This window comes from Symsagittifera roscoffensis, chromosome 1 (assembly GCF_963678635.1).
Source record: "Symsagittifera roscoffensis chromosome 1, txSymRosc1.1, whole genome shotgun sequence".
In the NCBI taxonomy this organism is placed as follows: Eukaryota; Metazoa; Xenacoelomorpha; order Acoela; family Convolutidae; genus Symsagittifera; species Symsagittifera roscoffensis.
The window spans coordinates 65,408,647-65,427,672 of record NC_087062.1 but is presented as its reverse complement, the minus strand read 5'-3'; the positions used below and the strand labels follow the sequence as shown (position 1 = coordinate 65,427,672).

General features: G+C 34.9%; 3 protein-coding genes across 3 annotated transcripts in view; all 3 read right to left on the bottom strand.

Annotated features, from left to right (window-relative positions):
• The window catches only part of LOC134847854 (membrane-associated guanylate kinase, WW and PDZ domain-containing protein 1-like), a 28,217-nt gene extending 14,348 nt beyond the window's left edge, over positions 1–13,869 (bottom strand). The window contains exon 1 of the mRNA XM_063865093.1: positions 13,531–13,869. Within this exon, the coding sequence (XP_063721163.1) occupies positions 13,531–13,867 (337 nt within the window). The 5' untranslated portion in view covers positions 13,868–13,869. The remainder of the gene's footprint in view (positions 1–13,530) is intronic.
• Positions 13,870–14,529: 660 nt separating this feature from the next.
• LOC134847844 (dual specificity protein phosphatase 18-like) lies at positions 14,530–18,020 on the bottom strand. The gene is made up of 4 exons (XM_063865081.1): positions 17,735–18,020; positions 16,989–17,198; positions 15,180–15,449; positions 14,530–14,862 (listed from the first exon to the last, which is right to left on the bottom strand). Exons 1-4 carry the CDS (start codon positions 17,816–17,818, stop codon positions 14,827–14,829), a joined length of 600 nt encoding a protein of 199 aa, XP_063721151.1. The 5' UTR covers positions 17,819–18,020; the 3' UTR covers positions 14,530–14,826.
• An 85-nt stretch (positions 18,021–18,105) lies between these two features.
• LOC134847837 (uncharacterized) overlaps positions 18,106–19,026 on the bottom strand; it is a 1,516-nt gene continuing 595 nt past the window's right edge. The window contains exon 1 of the mRNA XM_063865067.1: positions 18,106–19,026. This exon is cut by the window's right edge and continues 595 nt beyond it. Within this exon, the coding sequence (XP_063721137.1) occupies positions 18,212–19,026 (815 nt within the window). The 3' untranslated portion in view covers positions 18,106–18,211.

The window sequence follows — 19,026 nt, the reverse complement described above, 5'->3', positions numbered from 1 at the left end:
TAAACTGTACATCATCAGATTCAGAAAGTGATACTGAAAACACTCTTTCTATCAATATGATAAAAGTCGAAAATGACTATGAATCTGTCATATATGAACAACCCTTTTCATCACACATATATGAAAATCAATCAGAATTTCTTCAAAATTATTACACTACACCCATAAATTCCACACCAACGACGCAAGAAACAAATGAGATTAACACTACAAATCAAACCAATAAAAATACCAAAACAAAATGCTTGAATACAAACCACATTTATCAAAATATACAAAAAGAACAACCCAAAGAAAAAATTTGGACAATACCATTTCTCTTAGAAAGCCCAAGAAATAAAGAATTTCAACCACCAGACCTTGAAATAGATTTTTTAATTGATTCAGGAGCAGAATCAAACATAATAAACATCCCCACATGGAATGAAATAAAAACTTTACACCCAAAGCTAACACCTCTTGAAACCTCCAGTAAGTTAGCAACAGCACAAGGATCAACATTGATAAACTACGGAAAAATCCAATTATTTCTCCTCCCCACCAGAACAATGGAGCAAAGCAAAATTTTAAATAAGCCATTTAAACAAATATTCCATATCACTGACATTAAATATAATATCATTGGAATACCATTTATTTCGAAGTATATACCAACAATTAACATACTAAATAGTAAAATATTAATCAAAGATAAATATACAAAAACAAAAGAAACATCCTTAACATTTTTTCAAAGATTAAATAAACAACCACCATTCTTTTCAAAATTCTACCCGATATTTAACCAACAAAGAAAACACCTAAAACCACTATCAGGAAATATCTATAATTTTTCAATCAAACAAGTTCACCAATATGATAAAGAACAAAACAAACAAAAATTTTATATGTCAGAATTTGAATTCAAACCTATTCACAAATTTTTCAAAATCACAATCTCATCCATAAAATATTTGAAAAATTCGAATTCAGATATCATTTCCTTACATGTCTATAACAACACACCTTACCAAGTAACATTACCTTTAGGACTTTTAGGATATTGTGAAACCAACGCTACAATATCACCAATACACGAAAAAGCCTATCGCGTAAATAATATACTCCAATTACTAGATATTTGCCAATCTACAATTCTTAATGAAGAATTATCTATAAATAATATAATAAGTAACGAAAACAGAAATACGGATTATTTCACAAAAACTCCATATTTCAAACCTACATTCAACATAAGTAACTACACAGAGGACCAACAAAAATTTTTAACAATGTTTAATTTCCAACATTCACAAATAACACAAGACGAATTCGAAAAATTAGCCAAACAGCTAATTAAATATTCATCAGTCTATGCAACATCAAAATTCGATGTTGGAAAAATCAGTTCATCACTACATCTCCCGTTAAAACCAGACGCAGTTTTCAAAAAACAGAGAGCAAGTAAAGTACCAATTCACTTACATGATAAAGTGAACAGATTACTCGATATTTTAGAACAATACAACATTATATCACCAGTTAATAAAGAAGAACAACCAAAAGGGAACACATTTATCAACCCCGTTATCATTCTAGCTAAAGGAGAATCATTAAAAATCGTTCTCGATGCTAGATACCTCAATTCACTTATAGATGAATCAAAATGTAATTGGCCCATTGAACCAATACAAGTTATTTTAACAAAAATAAACGGCAAATACTTTAAAACCGCCGATATGAATAGTGCATACAATCAAATGCCACTAGATGAACAATCACGACGCTTAACACAATTTGTTATTGGAAATCAACAATACGAATTCAACCGCTTATTCTATGGAATATCCATAGGACCAGCAGCATTTTCAGCTTTTATGAGCAAAATTTTTCGACCACTAATACTCAAGAAAAACGCAATCACCTATTTAGACGATGTTTTTATGCAATCACAAACAAAAGACGAGATGTTCAATGTTTTAGAAAAATATCACCAAATACTTCAGAACGAAAATCTGAAGGCCGCCCCCGATAAATCACACTTCTTTTTGACAAGAGTTAAATTCTTAGGACATAATATAGAAAGAAAAACAATCACTCCATTGAAATCACGCATTGACGCTATTCAAAAACTTCAACCACCAACAAATAAAAAGAAAATCCAAGAATTTCTTGGAATGTTAAACTTTTTAAGTAAATATGTTTATAAAATGCAATTATATCTACGACCATTTTATAACATCCTTAGACAACAAAATAATTTTGAATGGAACACAGAACATCAAACACGATTTGAAGAAATAAAGAAACTTTTAACTGAACAAATTTCAAACACAATTCCAGATTCAAATCAACCATTTTATGCAATGTGCGATGCTTCGAACTTTGGCATCGGTGCAGCACTATTACAATCACATAATGGTACAAATAAAATGAACCTCATATCAGCAAATTCTCGATTATTCACTCAAGCAGAGCTACGACTCTCAACTCTAATGAGAGAATGTACAGCCATAATATATACACTGACAGAATATGAATTTCTGATACTTGGATCAAAACATCCAACAGTTCTATTCACAGACTATAAACCAATCATCTTTCTCTTTACACAAAAATCTAACCCAAACCACCGAGTTTACAGATTTCAACTAATTCTAATGAAATTTCCAAACTTACATATAGTTTGGACTGCAGGAAAAAATCTTGCATTACCAGACACCTTAAGTCGAAATACACCACCTGAATTACTTACTCGAAAAACAACAGTTGAAATACCCAAAAACATAAAATTCTACCTTGCAGAAAACGAAACATCACCCCGATTGGAATGCAAATATGCAGTAAAAACTGATATTGAACAATCACAAATAAATAGTTTACAACATTTCCCACTTTATTTAGATTGTCAAAATAATCATTATGAAGTTGATTTACTTGGAACATCAACTTTCAAACCAATCCCATATTCTCAATGGATAAAAAATAACACCCAACATAAACGAACAAAACAACACCCGCCTAAAAAAGACCATTTTCCACTAATTGAAAAAGAAGATTTAACTGATAAAATAAATTTATCAGGACCACAAACAAATGATTCAAAATACACAATAAATCAAGTTTTTGACCTCCACGACCCACTTGATACAATACCCTTATCTAAATTCGAAATTGAAAACATTTTTCTCCCTCCAACAGAAACAATTACAATTTCAACACTGAAACAATATCAAAATCTTGACCCGATAATTAGACAACTAAAATCATGGCACAAATATAAAACTAAACCTGTCAAGGCAGATTCAACCATTCTAGGAAACAAAACACTCCTCCGATACTTTCGCAAATTTAACAACACAACAATTAACGAAAATACAGACCTTTTAGAGTATAACCTGAATGAATCTACAGTTCCCTGTCTCCCTTTAAGTATGATTCTTATAGCTTTTAATATTTCACATACACAAAATATTAAAGGACACTCTGGATCAGAAAAAACATATTCAAATTTTATACAAAATTTTTACTTCCCAAATGCACCAATTTGGATAAAAGTACTATGCAATGACTGTATAGTATGTCAACTAAATAAACCTTACCCAAATCAAAAACAAATAGCACAAAAACAAGATTTTAAAGGACAAAGTTTGTACTTTAATCATCGTATCTCATTTGATACCAAAGGACCAATTTCACCCTCATCCGAAGGAAACTCCTACATTATGGTAATTGTTGACGCATTTAAACATTATGTAGCACTTAACCCAGTACCACATTGTAACGCTTATTACGCTTACACAACACTCTATGAACACTGGATAGCAAAATTCGGACTACCAGAAATTTTAGTTACAGACAACGGTACAGAATTCATAAATAATGAAATTATCACACTATGTCATTTATATAACATTAAACACAAACCACGTACATCTCATGCACCTTGGACAAACGGCTTAGTCGAAGGTATGAACCGTTCATTACAAGAATATCTTAGATGTATCATCAACGGAAATGATACAAAATATACCGAATGGTCAGCAGATGTAAAATTATTTCCCTTAGCGTATAATTCACAAATTACGACAACTTTAGGAATGTCACCATACGAAATGGTTTTTAACCAAAAGCCACGCAAACCAATAATGTTTACAGCAAATTCTCATAAAAACGCACAAGGTTATTGTCAACCAAATAAAGATTCAATTTGTTATAACCTACCTTTACATACACACGATGAAGATCATTTTCATCACCCACAAATTCTTAAACTAGCCTCCGGTACACACACCGAATGGATTCTAAATAGAGATAAAAACACAATGAAATTTATCAAAAAATAACAAAAAAGTTATTACAAAGACAAAACATTAATGAACAAATCAATTCACGTTTTACACCAGCCTCCGAATTAAAAATTGGAACATTTGTTTTAATACCTAATTTTAATACTCAAAAAGGAATTTCTAAAAAATTACAACCCCTTCGAAAAGGACCATACCAAATAATTGCAAAACCCACTGATGTCACATATAAAATTACCGACTCAAACAAAAAAGAAATCGTTCAACATCGAAACAACCTATTACCTTATTACCCAAAAGAATACGCACTCCGCGAATTAACTCAATTATATTCTTTCACAGGATTAAAAATCATTCAAAATGAACCACATCTGAAAAACACAGAACAAAATGATAACCCCACCGAAAATCAAAACACAAAACCAATCGCCACCAAAAACAATACACAAAACCATAAAGAATCCCCAAAACAAAGAAAAAATAGAAAAATGACCGAACAAATAATACCCCAAGAACAAATCGACAAATCAGAAAATAGAAAAACAACAAGACTCCGAAATCAACCACGTAAAAACTATAAAATATTCATCCCCCAATCTAAAATTTTAAAGAAAGTGGAATTTCAAAAGTAATTTTAACATTATACTTCACAATCTTGAAACCTTCGAAACATTTTTCATTTACATTTTTCAAAATAACATGCTGACAAGTACGTAATAATTCTAGTTCAAAATAGACCAATAGGATTCATCCAATCCGTCACTTTCTCTAACTCAAACTAAGACCAATTAGACGAATCATATAGAACTCCAGGCATATCTATAACTATAACTTTACGACCTCCAGGTCAAAAATAAGCAAACCACTCCAACTTGACAACTAAAATAAATATCACCATAATACCGTACCCCTCCCTTATCTAATAACCCAAAGATCAACAATATTTCCCCAACTCAGACCACGAATACCCCCAAAACAAATTTGTTAACTTAGCCTAAAGTAACAAAATGAACATTTTAATTAGCCTAAAGTATAAAAATCTCACCATACCCCGGATCATTTGACAAACAAAAATAAAGAAAAAGACGACCTCCCGATCACCATGAAAATTGCCCCCAACAATTTTTTACAAAACTCAACCCACTTGTCAAAAAACTAATAAATAATCCGACCACACTAGAAAATCGCCTCAAACAGCAAAAAATATTCGACCAAGAGATCATTTCTTAAATGCTCTTCTCTCAATCAGTTACTCAAATACTCATAAATCTTAAACATTTTTTTACAATACTTGAAACCTTTATAATATTTCTTTTTGATATACTTGAATCTTTTCTAATAATCCTAATCATTTTTTGTAACATTTTTTTAATTTTCTACACTATACTCGAACTATTCCTCCAACTTTCCAAAACCCTTGATTATATCCACAGGTACGATTCATATAACTTGTCTAAATGATACGAAAAATTTTCAGTAGAACTGATATTTTTTTATTGTTTGTAATTTTCATAGCATTCTTATCATCCCTCATTTTGACAATATGTAAATGTATAAAGAAAGCAATCTTCACATTTGCCCTAGCAACAATCCTTCTAATTCTTTTTTTGGAAGAATATTATAATAAACATAAACCTTCCCACTAAAGTAACAATTCAAAAATCCATCAAAAATTACTACCCAACAGTCACAGAATCAGTCTTCACCGACATCATCCCAAGATAACCCAACACCACCTTCAACTACTCAAAATCCTCAAACATCTACACGAATTTCTTTTCAAGACAATCCATACACTTTTGAAGAACGACATGCTCGTTTATCAGAACCACTAGAACCAGTTCAACGACAAGCACCTCTAAGCGAACCAACATATAACCTATACCCAACACTACCACAAGAACTAAGTAGAATAAGAAATCCTAGTCAAAACCAAAATACAGTCGAAATAAATAGACAAATTATACATCCTCGACGAAACAGAAATTTTCAAACTCCCCGAGTTCATTTTGATATACCTCAATCCCCATCACAAAACACTCCAGAAAACCCCATTGATATATTACCAGAAACCCCTACGCTTCTTTCACAACGTAGCACCTCAAGCCTACCATCAGATTACTTAGGTTCAACACCAACATCTGAACAAATACGTGAAAATCCCTTTAACCCCCCAAACCAGGCATCACGACTACCATATTGGACAACACATTCATTTACACAAGGTGAATTAAATTTAGTCAATAATCCAATAGATATTTCTACGGATACAACAACATCCTCATCACTACCAGAAACATTATCACTACCATCAACACCATCAATAAGCCAGATTTCACCACCACCTTTTAACTTAAATTTTCCAAATAATCTCGACGCCAGATATCGAGAACAATCATCAATAAATATTCCTTTAAGACTAGATTGGAATACATTTACAGCACCTCCACCATTATTTGGACAACATCAAGAAAGTAACCGCCTTCATAACTGGGCACTTAATAGATTACAATATCGCCAAGATATTCACAACGATATCCGTGATCACAATATTCAAATACTCCAACAAAACAGTTTACAATTAAAGTTTGAAATCACAGTTAAGTTAAACAATATTACCCAACATCCCTACCCATTAAACCCACCTAACATAACAGCTCAATCACTACCACCACCGTTTATAACTACTGAAGTAATATACAAATACGACAGATATACCAAAAACACAATTGGCTACATTACATTTTATAATCCATACTCAGGATTATCATACACATGTATATTCTAAAATTATTAATTTTTCTCCAACTCCTTTTTCTAGTAATCTCAAATCAAAACATAAACCCTTCCCCTCGTACAGGACCACAAGATTTATTAGTAACACATTACGATTGTGAAGAAAATGAACAAAAAACACTACATAAATATGCAATAAATCAAGTATCACAATGTGAAACAGAACCACAAGCTATAGAAACCACAGATGTAATAGCAACACTCTATTCAAAAGCCCGAGCAACAACAGTTACAGGTTATAAATTCACAGCAACATTTTCCGAAAAGAAAGTACATTGTTCACAAGTCTCGAACGGAAACAAAAACCGACTTGACCATGAATCATTCTATCAGAGTAATATAGAACGTCTTTTACATCTCAATCCCGACGATTGTAAAAATGAATTACTTAGACTAAACATCACACAAAATAAAAACTCCGACAGAAAGTTAGTTAACTTTCAAGTTTTTTCAGACTCTGTACATCAATCACAACTTGAAAGACACCAAGGACATATAAAACTAGACGAAAAATACCCGTATAACGGCGCACACGGACGATTAACCTATGACCTACACGATAAACATTGGATACCACACATTGGTATAAATGACCCATCAAACTGCAAAGCAGACACAAAAAATAAAGGATACCAAGAAATAATGTTTTTCGATTGGAAAATACAACTCGAAAAAATACAACTAACACGAGATTTATCAGATAATACAATGATCTATCAAGGAATCCGATTACCTTGTAAAAATGATCAAGGTTATTGCGACCCTACAACGAGAACACAAGCAACAATTGTTTGGTTCCCCGAAGATACATGTACAACATTTCAAGTAGCAAAAATACACGCTCGTATGATAAAATTTCACGAAAAATATTTTATACAATCAATTCCATATGAACAAGTCCATCCATCACGAAAACTAAGTTCTAATTTTAGAAACATAGACAATATAGAAAATAAATTGACACGTTTTCAAATATATCAAGAAACAGAACTTGCATGTAAATACAGGAATCCACTTCACAGAACACAATACTCTGAAATATTAGTTGAATACGAAAAAGGATTCGACATGACCACTGGAAAAGTAAAAATCGACCCATATGCCACAGGTCATCCTCCAAACGAAGGAACATCCTATATACCAGTTAATTTTGAAAAAAGCAACGGACAACCTGGTGGACATCTAAAACCCCATGACACCAGAAGCACACGCTTACAAGAATTATCACTAATGAATACTACATATTTCGGTAATATCCACTATGATATTCATTTAGATATGAAACTAGATTATACAATTAGCCGAATTTTTCAAGAAATGTCACTCTCCGAATTAGAAACACTACACCAACTATGCGAATTAGAACGAACACAAATATTACAATCACTTGCACTAGCAGTATTAAAAATACCCTATGCAGGATACTTATTATCTGGAAATAGATCAAATTTTTTAGACTATGAAGGAAACATCTTATGGTTTTATACTTGTACTAAAAAAGTATCACCACTATACGTTTTTGAAGATAAACGATGTTATAAAAGAATCCCTATCTTTTATAAGAATAAAGTACATTTCGTTGACACACTTTCACGAAGAACCTATTTCTGGGATACCGCAGTCCCATGTGGATCAGAAAACAGCCACAATGTAGTACAACTAAACCCTGATGAAAATAAATATTATCTTCTCACTCCATATCCCACATTAATGCAATCACTCAAAAAATTTTCACCAGAAAGCATTCGCGCTATTGCTCGAAACCCAAATATAGACTTACAATCAATAGGAATCTATTCAAAATCAGATATTCAACATCACATTAGAACACAACAATTCCAAGAATTATTAACACAAATGGACACTATACAAAGACAATCAATAGACCAAAATTTACGCAAACTTGCGGAAACCGCAGGATTTGCCGATATCTACACGCAAGACTATAGCGGATATTTTAAAGACATTAAAGATTATATATATCTAAACGGTGAAAAATACCGTCCCCAAGATATATCACCAATTAACATTTTTAGCTTTGTTACACTCAAAAATGAGATCCTCGATTTTCTAGGATGGCCCTACTACATCTTAGAAAAATTGACTATTTTATACGCAATGTTTAACTTTATTGGATTTCTTTTCTCACTTTTAAAAGGAATCTACAACACATGTGCTATACACACACAAGTAAACAGACAAGCAAGCGTAGCACGCATACTCTTTGCAGGATTTTTTGGAATCTTTTCTACATCTATAAACAAAATTCTTTTAGACGCACAAATAAAAGAATATAACACAAAAATAGCAACACGACAAAATACATACGACGAAGAACATAACAATGTAGACATAACGCCAACGGCACCACAATTACCACCCCTACCAAATAACCATCCACTATCCCTAGTCCCACGAAATTTTCGAAATTTAGCCATCACACATAATCCAAATTTTCGACTCACCACATCACAAAGTCCCATCCAACATATAATGACACACCAGTCACAAGATCAAAATACTTATGAACAAATTATTGAACAACCCCATACCACCGCTTTTCAGTCTCAAAATAATCATTTTTTTAGCCCACGATGAGCCGCCAACTTGGATCACTACACCGATCAAATTCCCACCCAACCAATCTTACCTCTCCAATCCCAATAATACCACTTTTTGCTTTTCCGCCACCCGATTTTCCATCTAGTAATGTAACATCAGGCATGAATTCCGACACTAATTCACACATCTCAGTTTTATATTCCATCTCACAACTCAATAACCCGAATATTGAAACCCCCGATGAATTTGCCGACTCAGAACCATCCCCATCAAATCATTTTCATAATTCTTCTAATTTTTCTCAACCCCCTTTTCAACCCATATTATCCAATAACCCTGACCCAATCACTTCCACACCCTCTTATGCTTCCCAAGTTACCCCAACCTACTCCTCACTTCATTCTGACCAATCATCTCATTCTCCAGACACCCCCCGAATCTCCCCAGAGCTAGATAATTTTATTACCCTTCAACAACAACCCTACCACCTCCATACCCCAACAATAAACCAAATCTCCTCCACAATCAATTCATCCAACCCCCCTACCCCTACACCCTCTTCAAATTATACTGAATCATTAGCACCATCATCCACATCAACTGAATCTTCACACAATACTAATAGAGCTTACCGCACTTTTAAAAGAAAGTTCCCCAACCATCCTTTCCCAGCAAAACCAGGAACAGCCCGTGAATACATCAACCACCCCAAGCATACTAACACAAAAGAATTTTTAGCCATCACCTTACCCTCATTCCCACAATACACCTTAAACACCCCCTACGACACTAACGAAACACGCAACTTTGTAGATGAATACGTTTTAATGCCCACTCTCTCTTGGACTTCATATTATCATTTTACTAACCCTCTTTGCTTACCTTTATCTAACACTCACATCGATATAGAGCGAAATACGGACATGCTATATCGACTCACTACACCACTAACCGCTAGACAATTTACTTACGTTGGATATAAAAAATCACTAAAAACACACACTGCACCTAGAGCTAACGAATATACACTCGAATACTATGATCACAACATCATCAGAGCTAACCAAGATCAATTCTTAGACGACGATCGCTTCGCTAATCCACAAATTACCGAGAAATTTTTCATCAAGACACCATATATATTTACACTAAACATCTTCGACCGAAAGTTTGATCACATTATTTCAGAAGCACTAACAGACACACAAGGATACGAAAGTTTTAAAGAACGCTTCCAAATATTTTCACTAACCTTTCATTTCCTTGCACCACACGAAAGAGATTTACACTGCTCACACGATATTATGTTGCGCACTAAACAAACACACACATATAGTTATTATCGCTTCATCCAAAATCACTTTGACCTACACACACCCTCTAGACAACCACACCATCGCTTTCAATTCATTAATTCCAAATACACTTCACCATTTTTCCTAAATTTCACATATTGCATTAAAGATACTAACCTTCATGGTATTCTTCGCAATTATGATCCCATAACCCAAATGTACATCTTCTGTCCCATCACCAAGACCTTCAACGCCGAAGAATCCCGACCCTTCCTTATCCCGCACGAGTTTGTACAACCTATAGAAATCCCAATTTTAGAATTCATCCACAACACTAAATTCAATCACAAATTATATAATCTAATCCAAAACACACCTTATGAGTTTGCAGTTGGCACTGAAGAACTAACCACTATTAAGGCACTTCAATTGCTTTGGCCACTGCTTCAGACTAAAAATATCATCCGCATCTTAGCTAAACTACTAACAACTTCAGAACTAATTCACGACATCTTCCCCCACGGTTTTTTCCCCGACGACTAACAGGTAAGTATGAATTAAATGAATATTACTAACTAATTAAAATATTAAAAAACTCACCATACTTTATCCATGTTTTCCTTAGATTTTTAGCCTTCATCCGACGATCACCTACAAAAACCACAGAAAACAAATAAAGATCGCAGATTTCATCAAACAGACTTCAACAATTCTATTAATCTCTTACACTTATAAATTTATAAATTTAATACCAATGCAGTAAATTCATTTCTAAAATTTTCCCCACAAGCAGTAAATCTAATTATGATGAAAATTTGTAACTTAAAATTCCCCCATAACTAGCAGTAAATTTCCAAATTCTATGCAGTAAATTAATAAAATGCAAATGCAGTACTAACCTTTTGATATTCTCATTTATTCGCACAGAAATTCTATCCACACTCGCACAGCTCGCCCACGAAGAATTGTTTAAAATAATGAATTTCAGTTTCAAGTTTTCACACTCAACAACTCTAACATATAATAACATGTTTCAAACTTTCCTTTAACCCGGTTGGAAAGGAATCATATACTAAACAAAACTAACCAACGCAGCTTACTAAATACCACAAATCATAGAATAACAGCATGACTAAGAAAAGGAAACCAACGGTACCCAAACCGGATTAACCCAGTTTAAAACTGGATAATTTATTCTTTTGAAGACTATTATAAAGTCTAAGAAAGAAATAATAAAACACAAAAAAGTCGAAAGACAAACCCATACCACGAACAATTTGCTTTTTGGAAAAAGGACATAACCAACAAGACATAAGAAAAACCACAACAAACCCAACATAAAACGTTGTCACATAACAGGACCCCTCACAAAAACCGCATGAAATCATACTCCCACTCCTGGCCTAACCCACCAGGAAGGACGTCCTGAGCATGCTCTATAGCCGGCCTAACCCACCGCGCTACATCCACGCTTTGTGACCACACCTCTATTTTTAATAAGAGCTACTCAAGTGTGAGTAACTCTTCAAAAATAACCGAACTAAAACAAAAAGCTTTTGTGAAAACAACTAACTAAAATCATAATTAAAAAATATTAAACTAATAAACGTTTTATAAAATGTAAATTACATTATGCAATACACAGATCAGAATACAACACCAAGGACGAACATCTAAAGACAAAACGACCCCACTACACTCGAGAGAGAATGACCAACCACAATCGATATGCCACTCACAATCACAACTCAAAGGATTTAGAGTACGACTTGACTTCGCAGAAAAGGACTTCATTGAACTAGACCAATGACCACCTCGATGTTCAAGTATACGTACAGATCCGAGTAACCAGGCATCCCCTCCACGCACAATCTCCACGCCATTCCCAAATTAGATCAGACACAAAAGAAGTTCTCCACGCAGAACAGAAAAACCTGACATAGCAAACCATTCTGAAATCAGATTTGAGTTTGTTGCAAAGACTTAGTCGTTGTCACTAGAAGACACAACGTCTTATGTTTCTAACTCCAGCTTCCTGGAACTTCTTTAACAAAGAGGAAACAGAAGAAATATGATGTTCGCCAAACACCAACGTCCATCATCCATCCTTCGAATTGCAGAAGAACTATTCTAAAAAACTCTGTAAAACCCGGATGGGTGGAACCTGATCTAGACTACATTTTATGATTGGATAATTTAGATATTTTACCAATGTAAAGTATTTAATATTAACCAATCATGATCCATCTAACTAACAACCCACTTATTTGTAAGTGCTGAAGTTACTTGTAATTTCAGCACCAGAGAGATTTGAATTTAACTTAGAAATTAGTTGGACTCTCCCGAGCACTTCAGCAGCCGCAATAAACCAGAATACCCTAGATCTATTGAGCCTAGCAGAGACTAGTTAAACAACCTGAGACTAGATAGTATAAGAGTAAGATTAGGATCGGTATTAGACTAAGAAGTTGCACGAATCTATCCGGCCGAAAATAAGATAGCGTGACGAGCAGACGGTGTACCCTATCCGAAATTACTCTATGAGTTAACCAACTCGGTCATAACTCAGAAGCGACCATGAAATACTTTACCTGCATTTACTATGGCAAGATGAACTTCTGGCGACCGAAGAGCAGCCTCCTGTTGCAGCAAACTCTCTGCGTCCCTAACTGTGAATCCCCCCACCTTCACATCATTCACTTGCAGCACAATATCCCCCTCATCAATCTCTCCTAACACACTTCCAGGGTCGACAATTGCGTGCACGTGAACAAATTTCGCGTCATTTGAACCCCCGTGTAAGATAATAGGCAAAACACTTGGTTGCTTTGGGTCTGAGTTTAGCTGGAATGGCTCAACGCATATGCTAATTTGTCTGATAAGTTCGCTCCAGTGAAGCTCTTGCTTTAGATCCCCACGGGACCCCATCCATACCTGAAAATACGGCGATAAGGTATCAAGTCGGTACGAGCATAAGAAATGGCAGTATTTATATAAAAAGCAGTAAATATTATGTAAGCTTGGCTTCACAGCTTCAAATAAAGTTTGCTGTTTTCTGTAGCTACAGCCATTTAATACGACTTTTGCGAGTTTCACAAGGCATGCAGTGACATATTAGATGTTTACTGCTTTGATTCAAATTTATTCCGTTTTCAAAGTATGAGCAACATGCTATTTATAATTTTCCTGCGTTGTTTTTCCTGTACAGGTATTCAATCTTTCCTGTAGGCAATAAACCAAATGATATGCAAGATACAAAATAAAGAAACTGTTTCGTTGGTAATCAAAAAAGTTAATGGATTGCGAAGTTATAATGCGTATTAAGTTTATGCATTGGAAATTTTTGACGCGTGAGAAGTCTAAGCATTGCGCAGTTTGACATCTACAGTCTCCTAGAACTACCGTCCATCAGAACTGGATAAAATCTTCGAAGTGCAATGATTAACTATAACTAAAGATTATTTATAATCTGACCAGGCTTTTGTGAATTTTTTTTCGACCAATATTGTCTAGTTTGTATTCCTCGGTCCGTTCTGAAAAATTGAGAATAAATGACGAACACTTCCTGTAAGTCTTCAAAAACATTAAACTCGAATGAGCGTAGTTGAATTTAAGAATTTTAAGTATTTTTAGGAGAATCGTAAAGTTAAATCCATTTCTGCACATAATTTTACAAAATATACATGGATTTTTTAAACTATTTAACAGCTGAGGCATTTAAGCAAAAAAGTACGACTAATCTAATACGAAGGACTAAAATTACACATAAATGGGAATTAGCACCACGAATAATGTAATAAGACTTTTGCACGAAGGCAAACTTTTTTGCAAGAAAACTTGACTCGCCGACTGCTTCACTTTCGGCCCTTAAAAATGGAGGCTTCGATTCACCGACAGTACTTCATTACCTTTCTGTAGTATTCCTGTCATCAGATTACGAATTAAATTCTAGCATAGTAGTAGTAGTTTGATTTTAGCCTGTTCAAATAATTCGCTGAAAACAAAATTGATTAGTCTAAGAAAGTCCATAAAATCGATTCGAAATGGCTCTGCTCTGATCAACAGATAAATCGTTAGCTTGCTTTGAAATTGAAGAGATGTCCAAAATTTGATGCAAATTCTGAATAAAATTGTCGGTATGTTTTTAGTTGCACTAATTGTTGTGACGTAGCGGAGGGTTAAGGTCAGGGTCAATTGAGTTCATGGTTTTCATTTGAGGTTAGAATTTAATCATATTGACATATTGTCCCGTGTAGATGTTGGGCATGCTTCCGAAGCAAGTGTTGACCATGTGTACTGTGTTCATCTTTCTCATTCTGTGTTCGTACTCGATGAGTTGTTTCCAGAATCCGTTGTTTGGTCTCACAATTGGTCTGGCTGTCTTCACCATCTGGTGTGCGGATAGCAGACTGAGTCCCTCGTATCTCATCAAGTAGGCTATGCATAAAGTGGCACTTCTGCTCACTCCCGCTACACAATGCACTAATGTCTTGCCACCGTTAAGTTTGACCTGGAGAAAAATAAATTCAAGTAGGAAATACATAGTCATAACGACGATTTCATTCAAAACTCATCACAAAAATAATCAAAACAGTGTTATCTTAATTGAAGAGTAAAAAATAAAACCATTTTAAAGCAAATTGCACATACATTGAGGCAAAGCGGAGCAGCACAATGAAACGAACGACGCTAAGTCGAAAAACTTAAAACAAGGTCGAAAAAGAGTGCCATAAATTTCGTATGTTTTTCCGGAAATGCATAAATTCGTTTTGAGGAAAGCAGGCGACTAAAGCCGGTCCTGATTTAGCATCGAAACAAAATTTACGCAGCGGTAAGTAAGCCGACAATATTTGAGCAGAAGCCAGTTGGGCGCGAAACAATGGAGTTATTAAATAATTTTGAGCAATCAAACATTTTGAGCCTCGAAATTCTAAATCCCCCAAGCGCGCACACATAGATACACGCACGCACACACACACACAAGCAGATGAAAAAAAAATCACAATCAAATGACGCAATAGTAGACTGTAAATTATAAGTCAAAAAGCACAAAAAAAAAACAGAAAAAAAACTGAATCGAGTAAATCGTAGTAAGTACACGCACACACTATAAGAAACAAATTTCGAATAAAACTATTTATAGTGGCAACATACTCAAAATTCATCTGTTGCGGACAAAAAAGTTCTGTTAAACAAGTTGGTAACCTGAAAAGATATATGTTCCGATTGGATAACGCTTGCTAATCTCAAGCGTATAAAATAACAAAAAGCCATAAGATGAACGTTTGATTCCTTTCTACTGAAAGCCTCTATTCATTGCTTGTCGCAAAAAATCTGGAAAGGAACTTGTACAATTTTTAGAGAATTCCCATAAGGCTCCACTAATTGTTTCCTCACAACTGAGTGATTAATGACCAAAAAAAAACGTTTTAAAACTAACTGAGGTAGAAATCCCACATGACGCGAAAAAGACCGAAAATTCTTTAAAAAACGATAAAATTTCGAGAGAGATGATACTGTGCAACAAATGACTAGCTTTCGAGATAAACTTCGGCTAATTAGGAAACATATCAAACCATTATATTTTATCAAAGCTTATAACAAAAAAAATCAAATACTTCCGACATTAGAATATTTTCAAAATTCTTCTAAACACAAAAAGCGATAGTCGTATGCAGCTTGAAACATGGAGCAATGTGATGTCACCTTGTTTCCTTTAAAACAGAACACATGTGCTTAATTTCACCTTGATATATTTATTAATGGCAAAGACGGTATCAAATTTGAATTGCGTTTCACTTAAACTTTGGCCTAATACTTCGATACATTTAATGCGGTTGAAACATCCTTGAAGCGAAATAGTAGAAGACAAAAAAAAATTGCTATCATCTTTTGAGTCCAGTGGAGAATTACTCTCTCATCTTTTGAGTCCGATGGAGCAAAGATAATTAGGAAGGTTTCACGAAAAAGCAAAATGAAACTGGAATTGGAAAACGCTTTTTGTCGATTCATTTCGAAGTAAGTTACCTTAAAATACATCACAGCTGACCTGGTTAATTTTCTGGGTGACGTACTCGAAGTGCGGCATCAACTGTGCAGTTGGGATGTCATCCACGGGCACTCTAAGGTACTCCACTCCTCTAGTTCCTGGATTGGGCAGATCGGGGGTTGCATTAACTACACATGTGATGCCATAATGTCTGATGAGGTTGGAGTCGTTCGCTCCCTCGTATGAACTGATGAATAAACTGGGAGCGATCTATAAAACATAATACACTACTAAGTTATAATAATCAATCATAATCAGAGACGGATTTGAGGGGGGGGGGGGGGTGCTTTGTTGTTGTTGTTTTTAGCCACGGTGGCCTTTGGTACTATTTTAAGACCTCAATTTTTGGCCCTTAATTTTTTGAAAGGCGCCAAATCTAATAATTTTAAGGGGAGATCGCGAGCCGAAAAAACGCAATTTTTTTGTCAAAATTATTCAAAAAGTGGCTGAAAAAGCGTTTTTTGTCCAGTTTTTCCAAAAATTTGCCAGTGGCACTAAAAACTAGGCCAAAACAGGGTCTATTTAGTTTTTTGGGAGAGCTCGGAAAAAAGCTCGAAAAAATTGTTGCTAATTTTTTAAAATTAAGAAAATTTCATAGTATAGTTTCAAAGTTATCGACTTGAATTAGTTTAAAACTTCCGCGTCGAAAACTTAAGCCAAAAATGCTTTCAATTTATGAACCCATTTCACTTAAGATCACAAATCAGGCACAAGATATCTTTCGAACATTCACGGAGAAACCGAACCTTGCACAATCCTGAAATTTTGTTCATTGGGTAATTTGGAACGTAGTTGGGATAATGAGCTTTGTTGCCTTGATAGTAGGCCATTCTGTCTGCAGTTTTAAGCCCCGCTGGATTCTGTTCCTTGATCTTTCGCAGAAGACGAGCGCTGGTTGGGCCAACTGAATGATGACAATAGGTGGCACTAATCCGAGGGAGGCAGGGAGTGAGGAGAGCACGAGTGGAGATTAGTTGCTGTTAGTTACTCAAATCAAACCTGGGTCTGAAAAAAAAACGATAATTACATTTGGAATGATTTATAAAAACGACAAGTAGCTACAAAAAGGACTTATCTTAGACTACGTACCACTACAGAAGTTGTGTAAAAAAAACAATTTAGCGGAATATAATTGACGCACAGTATCTAGTTGACAATTATTGAACATTTAAGAAGCCCATGTTGTAAGCTCATTTCGATTAATAGATTACATCAAGTATTCTTTATAACTTAGAGGTATCCCTTCCATAGAGTAATGTTTTGGTCCAATCAAGTGGCACTTGCAGCCTCAGCCTCCAGCTTCCAAGTCTGGTCAGGTATGCGGACCTCCAGACAAACCAGGACAACCAGCCTCCAAACTTAACTTTCGGAATATCGGTCAAACCTTGGTAGCCACCAATATACGCCAACATTCCCAGTGACGTAAAAGAGAAGTCCGTAACTTGACCTGAGTTGAACCCATTTGCCAAATGCCGGCCTTGTCGTTCTGCAACTTGGGCTGTACAGGGTAGCGAAAACTTGACAACATCAGCGCAATCGCCAATTGCAAAAACATCGGGATTAACTTGAGTAGCATTTTTTTGAAAGACATTCAACTTTCTATCAGTTACAATTTGTCCGGCTTTATTTTTCTCAGCCCAATCTATTGCCTTGGTGATGTCTCGGGGCGCAAGTCCGGCGCTCCAAACAACCAGACCACAATCTATTTTACTTCCTGATTGCAACTGAACAAACTCATCGGTGACATTAATAACTTGATCTTGTAATAAAGAATACTGTTCACGCTTTTTCAGTTTCTTTTCAGCGAATGCTTGAAGCTTCGAATCAAATGCTGGCAAAATTTTCTGTGCCTCGATTAAACTAACTCGTACTAAATTCTTTTCAGACTGGTACAATCTTGCAACGTCTTGCACGAGGAAGTCATACAGCTCTGCTCCAAATTCAACTCCTGTAGGACCACCACCAACTATCACAATGTGTAGAAGTCTTTTCTTTTCTTCGTGACTTAGGCCTGGTTCCAAAGCTAACTCGAAGTTAG

Coding starts and splice junctions, on each gene's coding strand:
- LOC134847844 (XM_063865081.1), bottom strand. CDS start 17,818: ATGGCCTACTATCAAGGCAACAAAGCTCATTATCCCAACTACGTTCCA. Junction 17,199..17,734: donor AAATTTCAGGATTGTGCAAG/GTTCGGTTTCTC, acceptor TATGTTTTATAG/ATCGCTCCCAGTTTATTCAT. Junction 14,863..15,179: donor ACATCTACACGGGACAATAT/GTCAATATGATT, acceptor ATCTGATGACAG/GAATACTACAGAAAGGTAAT.